Source organism: Poecilia latipinna, unplaced genomic scaffold, assembly GCF_001443285.1.
Source record: "Poecilia latipinna isolate Pla-1442-1.1 unplaced genomic scaffold, P_latipinna-1.0 Scaffold665, whole genome shotgun sequence".
Taxonomy (NCBI): domain Eukaryota; kingdom Metazoa; phylum Chordata; class Actinopteri; order Cyprinodontiformes; family Poeciliidae; genus Poecilia; species Poecilia latipinna.
In genome coordinates, this window is record NW_015113281.1 from 170,279 (window position 1) to 180,061 (window position 9,783).

The 9,783-nt window shown below is 36.3% G+C and overlaps 1 protein-coding gene across 6 annotated transcripts in view; it reads left to right on the forward strand.

Annotated features, from left to right (window-relative positions):
* The window catches only part of rgs3a (regulator of G protein signaling 3a), a 162,728-nt gene that overhangs the window by 87,994 nt on the left and 64,951 nt on the right, over positions 1–9,783 (forward strand). For all 6 annotated transcript variants that reach the window (XM_015044237.1, XM_015044238.1, XM_015044241.1 and 3 more), the window contains one exon: positions 1,239–1,373. In XM_015044237.1, the coding sequence (XP_014899723.1) occupies positions 1,239–1,373 (135 nt within the window). The remainder of the gene's footprint in view (positions 1–1,238; positions 1,374–9,783) is intronic.

The window sequence follows — 9,783 nt, forward strand, 5'->3', positions numbered from 1 at the left end:
TCCAGCACATGCAGAAACTTTTTTGTTGGCCAAGAAATTAAATCTTGTCTAATCCTACCAGAGCACCTTCTTCCATGTGTTTGCTGAATCCCTCACTTCACTTGTAGCAAATTGTAAATGTGACTTTTTACATTGGTATTGTTTCCGTTCAACAATACCAATGTTTTGACATATTAGCTGCATGTCCCTGAATAACTTTACCTGGTGTTTTTTTCAGTCTTCATTGGGTTGTTTATTAACTAATGCTCACTACCATACCTTCAATATAGTGACAGAACATCTGTATTTATACTGAGATTAAATTACACACAAATAGACTCTGATCATTAGGTGACTTCTGAGAACAGAATTTTATTTAGTGGTTTCAGAATAAAGTGAGGACAATACATATGTACTAACTTTTCAGATGCTTATTCTTTTAATACATAATCCTTTCTGCTTTTTTTGTTGGAATATTACATAAAATTAATGATTGTGGATCTAATTTAGCAAAATATAAACAAAACTCAAGGGTTATGAATACATTTAAAAGGCAATATAAACATCATTCTCAGAGAAGTGCACAAAATGGAAATAAAAATGAACATGCACACCAACAATCACATTGTTCACATCACATTATTTATTTTATTGCACACCAGTGAGTCAAAGTTTGAGGAAATTGTGATAATTACAAAGAGGTATTTTTGTCCGCTTGTGCGAAAAGCACCTAAACCAGCAGGCTCTGCCAACCCCTAACCAGTTTAGCATTGGTTGTCAGATGTTCTTCCTCTTGTACTTCCAAGCGATGTATCGATTTGTTCACTTTCGGTGAGTGCCATCTAGAGTCTGGTTACGCAATCGTTCCGTCAGCATATCAAATTCTGCTTGAAGTAGAAGCGAGCCATTATTCAATTTCACTAAAGCGAGCGTTTCGGTGTTCAAGGCGGAAGAAAAGGAAGTTCAGGTAACAGCTGAATGTGAAGGCATTATAAAATGTTGGAAAGAAATATAGAGCTACAAGAACAAGCTTGTAAAATACTTTTTAATACCACTAATACTTTAATAAATATTCTGTCTTGTTTTAAAAAAAGGCTTAAAATCTCAACTTTTTCCTTTTGTTTGCTGCAACAGGAAATATAGTTTTCTCTTTATGTCTCTGACATTAATGGCTAACTGCCTGCTATCTTTTCTCCCCCAACCCCCACATTTATTTATTTTTTTGCTCCTCTCTCCCCCACCCCCCCTTCTGTCTCTAGAAGTGTGACTGCCTGCTCAGCCTGGAAGCCTATTCAGCGGACCAGAAGCGCCGCGTGTGTCAGTGCCTGAAGGACAACATTGACAAGCAACTCCAGCTTCACAGGAGGGAGCCCTCCGTTCCGCATTTTGAACAGGTAGGACACACGGACACGCACATCCAGGAGCGTTTTCAATTTCCGAAGATGAATCAGGAAATAGATGAACACATGGGAATGCATATATTTGCTCATGCCGCCCCTACTATCACAGATGCCTTGTGAACATCACATGCTTCCAAGTATATACGGTCTAAAACATTGCACACTTGGAAACAGTTTTTGCTGTTATAAATAGCGGCCCGTGTATTTCTTCAGCACTTTTTTTATTTGGCTTGACTGAAATACTATCTCCCCTTTATTTTTGAACCATGTGTAACTGCGATCGGGTGCTGAGATGAGGTCATTTGGAGCTGTGCTTCATGCTGTTTAATTTAAAAATCAGCGTTGTAATTTGTTTGTCAGGTTTTGGTTTTCTATCATAGTCGTAGCGTGCAGCATAATAGTCTATCAAGAAAATTCATTCACATCCACAAAACTCTATATTCTCTAGATTTTAAGTGAGACTTCCCCCGTTTACAGCTTTTAGTGACTCTTGTTTTCAAAGTACAGAGTTCTTTGATTATGGAAACCAATTTTACTTAAAATCAATGCATTAGGATAAGAATATGCCAGTTCAGCTAATTCAGATAACTTTTTTTTTCATATCAGCCCACATTTGAGCAAAAGGTCACTGCTGATTTTTACCAGTTTGCTGAAGTTAACTTTTTTTAAATTATGGTTTGATTCTAAAGTGTTAAGTTAAAGACTTTAATATTCCTCCAATATATTGAAAAACACTCAACTCCAATGAATCGCATTTCACACTGCCATGCATGAGTATTACAAACATATTCTGAGTGAATTTTACTTTTGCAGACCTGTTGCAATTTCTTTGAATGAAGGGAATTAAACAACCTTTCACCTGAGCTGAATCTTCTCCCAGTTGTGACCATGACCAGAGCGCAAGTCGTAAATTTTAGAGCAAGTTTGCTTTGAAACTGTTTGTAGAGACAGTAAGAGAGCTGCCTCCTACGACCTCTTTTGAAAGTAAGATTGCAGAGTGAAATCCAAATAAAAGGAGGTGTAAAGCTGCAAACAGAGAGAGTGTTTTAAAACTCCAGTCGAAATTAGTTAAGCTTCTCCACGATGGAGAGGCCTTTTGATCTACGTAACCTTGATTTGAAGATAATTTTAGTTTTTTTTTTCTTATTTACTCTGAGATTATTTAAAACGCAGTCAGTGGTTCTAGACATCAAACATTGAGAGCACCTTTGAATTTGCACTGTGATTTGAAAGTGCTACTTGGCTTTATCTTCTCTGATTTAAGTGAGACTCTGAATGCAACCTTCAAGTTATTCATCTTAAGCTCCACATGGGAAATGTACACAAAATGATTTTTTTGTTGTTTTACTGTCAGGATCTTTAATGTCTGATGAATAGTCTGTCATAATTCAGACAGCTCTTATTTAGTGCGTTTGAATTATTTATTGAATTTTGGACTGAATTTTGTATTGCTACCAGTAATATGAATTTGTTTTTGATTTTATCTGACTAGATTAGCTCTACAGCATTTATTTTAACATTCCCATTTCTTGTTAATTTAAATGCTAATGCCTTTTCTGTTTCTCCAAATCTTCACTTCTTTTATATTTAATGAGCGAGATAGACATGTCATTCTCTTCCCAGCTCATTTGCGTTCAGCTGAAAGGTGAATAAAAGAAATAAATAACCTTGTGCAGAAGACCCACCTGTTGTACATTAGGACTTCATTTCATCAGCGTATTAAAGAGAGGAGGAAAAAAGGAAAGAGAGGCCGGCAATCTTTCATCCCTTTTTCTTGCTTTTTTTGTGTATTATTTCCTCTCTGTTTCAATATGCAGTATATTTGAGATGCATGTGTGTTTCTGCACTTTAAATCCCCCTGCACTCAAGAGATTTATCCAAATACCTTGCCGTTTTCAAACCACTTTGAGATGTACTTCTTGAGCCTTGCTCAGGAATTCATCTGATGTTACCCTTAGACAGTTTTTTCAAATATAAGTTTTACAAATGCAGTGTTTTGTCTTAATAATGTGTTAGAATGTTCTCTACAGCAATGGCAAAGCCATTGGATGCATATGTTGCAGTTTTCTGTATGCTCATATGGTATCAGTTATGTGGATCTGAAACAAATGAAAACCAAACACGGGCAAAAGTATTGAACATAATCAATGATCAAAGAATGTGGCAAGCGTGCCGAGTCACACACATCAGTGCTACTCGAGAGGTCTTTACCAAACTCTATGGACAAACTCCTTTCTGTCTCGGGTCAGACATGTTATAGAAACGTCCTTACTTAACCACATTTCTTGTTATTTTAATTTAAGTGTTTTTCTTTTTTTGAAGATGTGTCTCACAGGGAAAAGGGTGCTCTTTAATTTATGTTGTTGTTTCAATATGAGTTTAAACAGGCAGACATTATAGCTTCAAATATCTTTAAGAAATAACGGAAATAAAAAAAAAAAAATTCTCATGACTAAACAATTTACCCTCCTTCAGGGCGCATTGGGAGTTCTGCGATGCGTCATTGCAATTAATGTGCATCAAATTTGCTCCTTTAGCACAAGGACGTGTCATGATGGGGTGTTCAGGGAAAGAACAGATTATTGGACGTCAGCGTTGAAGCTTCTGAATAGAAGACATTTGAAAAGGATTGCTGGACACTATGGCTTGGCACACAGGCCACCTACCAGACATTACCCTATGTGTTGATTTTTACCAACCTAAATGAGACCCAGGAATTAAAATACGGTGCAGCAACAGAACATGGGATGTTCTGAGATTGTCTGTTGGTCAGAGTCTCAACTAGCGAATATTAAGTAACTCTTCAAGTTAGTCTTATTACAGATTCTTTAGTGTGTATTCTTTAAAGTTCAGATAGTTTTCCAATCGCCACGTGATGAAAACATACCAAAACATTAGAAGAAATGAGCAAAGAGTCGTTTTTTTTTAGTAGATTGTCTTTCATCTGGCCTGTTTTCATGGTTTTTGTGCAGCTCTTTGGATCTTTTTCTTGTAAGCGTTTATTGCAGTAAATGAGAACGTTAACTCTTTCCTGAAGGCAACGAAATGCGTGCTTAATCATAGCATTTTACTTCTTGACAAATTAGTTCACTTTTGATTGCATTTCTCCAAAGTACCTCAGAGGCAAATAGTTTGTGTTCAGTCACCTTCAACTATGTTTAATTATATGCAAATCAGTTTTGTCAAGTATGAAAGATGTGAAGATAAAGTCCTTGTGTGTCCTGTGTGTTCCTTTGGGGGGTCTGCATTGGAAAGGAGGACACACTCCCATAGATAGACGTGAGGATACATGTGGGTCACATCCTTCAACAGAGGCAATCTACTTTACATAAGCATAAAAAAACAAAACCCACAATACTAAAGTGATAATTTATTTAATTTATTTGTAATTTATTCCTCTGTTGATGAGTGTAAAACTGTGCTTTGGGATTTAGTCCACAACCATCACTGCTTTGAACTTAAACAGTTTTTCCTTCATCAGAGGTGAACTCATTTCATTTCTTCTCATTGTTACTATTGTGTCAACGCTAAAAGAAATTTTTAAAATCTGAATCAACTACGCATTTCATGTACTAGGCATTTCCATGCCTGCATTCAAGAAGTGCTGCAAAAGAGCTTTACACATTTACCCTCTGATTCTCACATTTCCCTTGTGTCAGGTCCCTTATTTCTCCCCTTCACGCACAGAGCAAATTCACACTTAGCTGAAGTGCGCACCTCTCTCTAGGATTATTTTTCTAGTGAGCAGGGAAACCAGGATACTTTTTTAGGGAAACACACACAGAATCCAAATCCATTCCAACTCCGTTCTCGTTCATGTCTTTTTTGGCAAATAGGCTTATTTCTTCACAGTGTTGATGTCAGCAGCTGCCCTACTTTCTTCGGTCGCTGAACATTGTTGATATTTCTTTAGAGAAAAAATAGACTTTTTCAGCAGGATGGTCAGTAATCTTCTTGTGACTGTGAAAGTTGGGTTCCACGAGTATTATTTGATATTCTTAGACCTACTCTGTGTCAGAGAAAACAATTGGAGCAATTTTATTATCTCTTCTAATTTCTCTGACTTTTGCCGCCTGATTACTGGATTGATATATGTGATATTGAAAGTTTTCAATAAATTATAAAATTTTAGTTCAAAGGTTTCAATTCATTCTTTTTGCTTTATTTACCAGATGGATCTGTGTCCTTTGAGTACAAATCTGCATTGTCAAACCAGATATTATTATAAAACAATTAGGCATATTCCTTTCTTTACCATCACTTCAAATGATTGTATATTCATTTGAATGTTTTTGATCTTAGGAAACCCAATCCTTTTTAGCAGTAAACACAGCAACATACCTCAAATATATACTTAAAATCTTGCATTTGCTTTTATTTTTATAAAAGAAAACAAAAAAATAAAACATTTAGCCTTGTGGAGAAATGTCCTAAAGCACATCAAATGTCTCCAAACTCTTCCAATGGAAAGCTTCCGGTACATTTTCGTCTGAATAGTATCAACCACTAAGATGCGGGAAAAATAAATTTGCACAGCTGTGCGCACAGACACACACACACACACACACGCAAAACACACACACACACACACACACACAGAGTGAAAAGGGAATCTAAACAGGACCGCCTGTATTGAAAATGACAGCCACGTTCACACAGTTAGCATTTGATGTGTAATGCTGGCACTCCTTCTCTGAGTCAGAAGAGCAAAGCAGACTATCTGGAGTTGAAAAGTTGTATAATTTTCTACTTGAGCACAATCAGTACATTCACATAAAAAGTGAAGAAAGATGACTGCTTCTGCTAATGAACAGTTCGGCTGTCCTCCTCTCATTTCCCATTTATGAGAATCTGCTTTAGCTGCAGACATGGTTACATTCAAGTACTTATGTTGGAGGAAACTTTGACGACTGACAAGAGGGCCTTTCTTGTTCTATTTCTTTGGTACGCTTTGAGTGTGATGATGAATTATATTCTCTTCCACCCTAATTAATCACATCCCCCATACATGTCAGGCAGGCACGTAAGCATTCGATTAGCGATATGAGAAGTTCAGTGACTGAGAAGAAGTGCTTAGGAATGTGCAACTTTTGATAAGCAGATCTTTCCTCCTCACAACACTCTGTTTTAACAAGCAGGACCAGAAAACAACTTCAAAATAAGTTCTTTTCTTTCATTTAATTGGACTTCTGAACGAGTGAATGAGTTTTGTCTTCTATTTCAGTCTTATTTTACCACATTCCCTCCTTTAATTAGCTCATCCCAGAGATTTTTCTCCTTATTTTAGTGTGGAGAAAGCATACAATGGAATAAACATCAAACAATTTTTTACGCTACAGAAGTTTGTAGTTAAAAATTCAGTTTTTCCATAACGATGTTTACATCTGTTTATTTTCACAGTTGGTTTAAGAATGCATTCTTCATCTTGATGTTTCATATTAATTTTGGTTGATTTGGAAGATTTCTTTTAATTTGGTCGGTTTCCTGCCATGAAGTTTCAACAAAATTTATATGAGCTTGTTGGTCTATTTCAGCTATTCCAAAAGCAGCTTTGATTGGTGACTGGGATTATTCCTTGTCAAAATACATAACGTCATCCACATCAGATGAAGTTGAAGAGTTTAAAAGTAGTCCTTCTCTATTTTACTCCCATAACATTTGTGCATACAGTGGCGTCATGCAATAGTGCTAGGTGAGAAACCTTTTCTTTATTAATTTTCAAAATCATTTTCAGCAAATATGTGGTGTCATACAATATAAGTTATATACTTTAGTACAGCTGTAAAGTACATATTTTGTCAAAATTCTTACTAGTTATTAATGGGTTCAAAAGCTGGAATATGGCTTCTCTAGCAATAAATGGGGATTGTAGAAGGCTTATAAGAAAATAAAAGAAAGTTTACGATTATTGCCGAAAGCATAATTTTACTCTTGTTGAGACATTTGTACGTTTCAAGAAGTGAGATGGCCAAGCTCTGAAGTCTTTATCAGTGGTGTTTTGTGGGTCAGTAGCTAAAACCATTTTTCTGTAGATCAAGAAAAAAAAATCTGTACTATGTTGCTGTGGTAACCTTTAACCTCATCCAGATGAGTGGGAGTGTTTGTCTTCTTTTCTTGTCTGGTTCCATTGTGCTGCATTTTGGCATCGTAACCATCGAGTGATTCGCTATGATGTGTCACCAGACGATTGCTCAGATTTGTCACATTTCAGCTGTATCTAATTTCTAATTTACAAAATTAATTTTGGTGTTCTTTTCTTATTATAAAATCCTTATGAAAATAATTGTTTTTAAAATATTGGATTTGCTGCACTACCTTCGATGCACCTGTGATTGGTGTGTACACAATTTTAAATGCTGGCAGGTTCGATCCAACAAAATCAACAACCATAATAATATTATGATTGAAATTAAAAATAGATTATTTGCGGTCTACTCATTGACTGAAAACACTCGGCCGTGAGATTGTAAGATCTTACACAGCTGCACATATTACTGCTTCATCTGGATTTACAATCAAGCTCCAACAGAGCGACAATTGACATTAGGTCAGCAGGGCAATATTACAGAAATATTAGTCGGGGTAAAGTACTGATTTCTCTTCATCCTTTCAAAGTTGGTCGACAAACGAGATTAAAGAAGAGATAAAATACGAGGAGTGACACATAAGCATATAAAACTTCATTAAGTTTTTATTCTTTTTCTACTCACAGTCGCCACCCATGGTCTTGAATTTACAGCATCTAAACGTAATTTTAATTACGGTAAACATCTGAAGACGTACATATCGTGCTCTTGTTGATTCACTGCGCTGAAGCCGTTTCCCCTTCGGTGTCTCTAATTAGATATGGATGAATTCTATTCGTCTTCCCTTTGCTCATCACCTCCGTTCACACATCCGTGCTCAGACACACACCACTCGCACCGCATGCTATTTTTGGGGCATGTTGTCTTGACATCCATATTTAGAACTCACTCATTTGAATATGGCAGACGTGAGTTACTTTTATGAAATAGTTGATAGATTATGGACAATTCATAATCTACAAATGTGCTATTTTGCTAAAAAGAAAAAAAACAAACAAAAAACAAATCAAATAAGCCTGTTATGGAAGAGTACAATATCCAAGATTGGGAATATATAAAAGGCATGAAAACTACTGAAAAGCATGACTGAGGCAGCTGTAGGTTGAAAGGAATCTTTGGTTTACTTTTGCACACAGATGGTGTTGTTTGACTACATATTTGTTTGTTTTTTTACTTTCTTCTACATTTTTCTCTGTGGTTGAAAATTTAAAGTAACAGACCAATCCTTATTTTTTTCTTTTGCCTTGTCTTGGTTTTATTGTTGCTGCTTTTTTCTCTTTTAGGTCTTTACATTTTCTTATGTTAGTAAATGAAACATTTCACTTACTCAAGTCTTTTTCTATAGTCTAATTTGGAAAAATGAAAAATAACACCCAATTTTTTTAGTATCTATTATCGGCACTGTGAATTTAAAGCATATCTAAAGTTGTGGGAATTAACGGTTAATTAACTCCCACAACTTAATTTGCACCTCTAATCATTTGTGATTGAATAAAACATTACTCTCTGTGCTTGTGAATATGCTTCTTAACTTTTGGAACCTTTAATTAGAGAGAAATACTCTGGCATCGCCTTGTTGCTAGTAGTAGTTATCCTCACAGTTAGCAGTTCCCAGAGGCTTAGCTCAGAGGTGACGTCAATCCCAAATCCGAGTTGCAACTTCACACTGAATGCAGGAAAAGCACCGATTCTTTCTTCCACTTTCATCCCACTGCACTCTGTGAGTACCACTACATTTAGTCTCTTCTTCTATCACCCGCCACCTTCTCCTCTCTGATGTTCACGGACACATTCATGCAAAAACAAACATACACGAGGCTGAACACTGTTAATCATTGCAATGTGCCATGCTGAGTTAATTCCCCTGACTTTCTGAAAGAATTAATGATTTTCCCACGATGGAATATTGCTTAGCTTGATTTTAACTTACCTTTTAACTATTCATAACTGGATTACATAATGGTAATGCATCCCCACAGAAGGTTCTGTAGATAAGAGCGGTGCAGACTCGGTCCTAAGAAGGGAATGCGGAGCATGAAGTCCATCCCTCTCAGGTTCAATTATGCACATTCTTCACTGTGAAAAATGATGCCTGCTCCACCGAGCATGTAATGGAACTGGGATAAGAGTTTAATTCCTACATTAATAGGCTCACTTTGATCCAAAGACCCTTTTTGATTAATATAAGCGTTTATACAGCTGTGACATTTAGAATTGTAAACAATTTGCCAGCCAATAAAAAAAGAGTAATCGGGGGGGGGGGGGGAGGGAAAAAAATAAAGTTTAGGCTCCCCTAAAGTTATTCTTTTCCTTTTAAA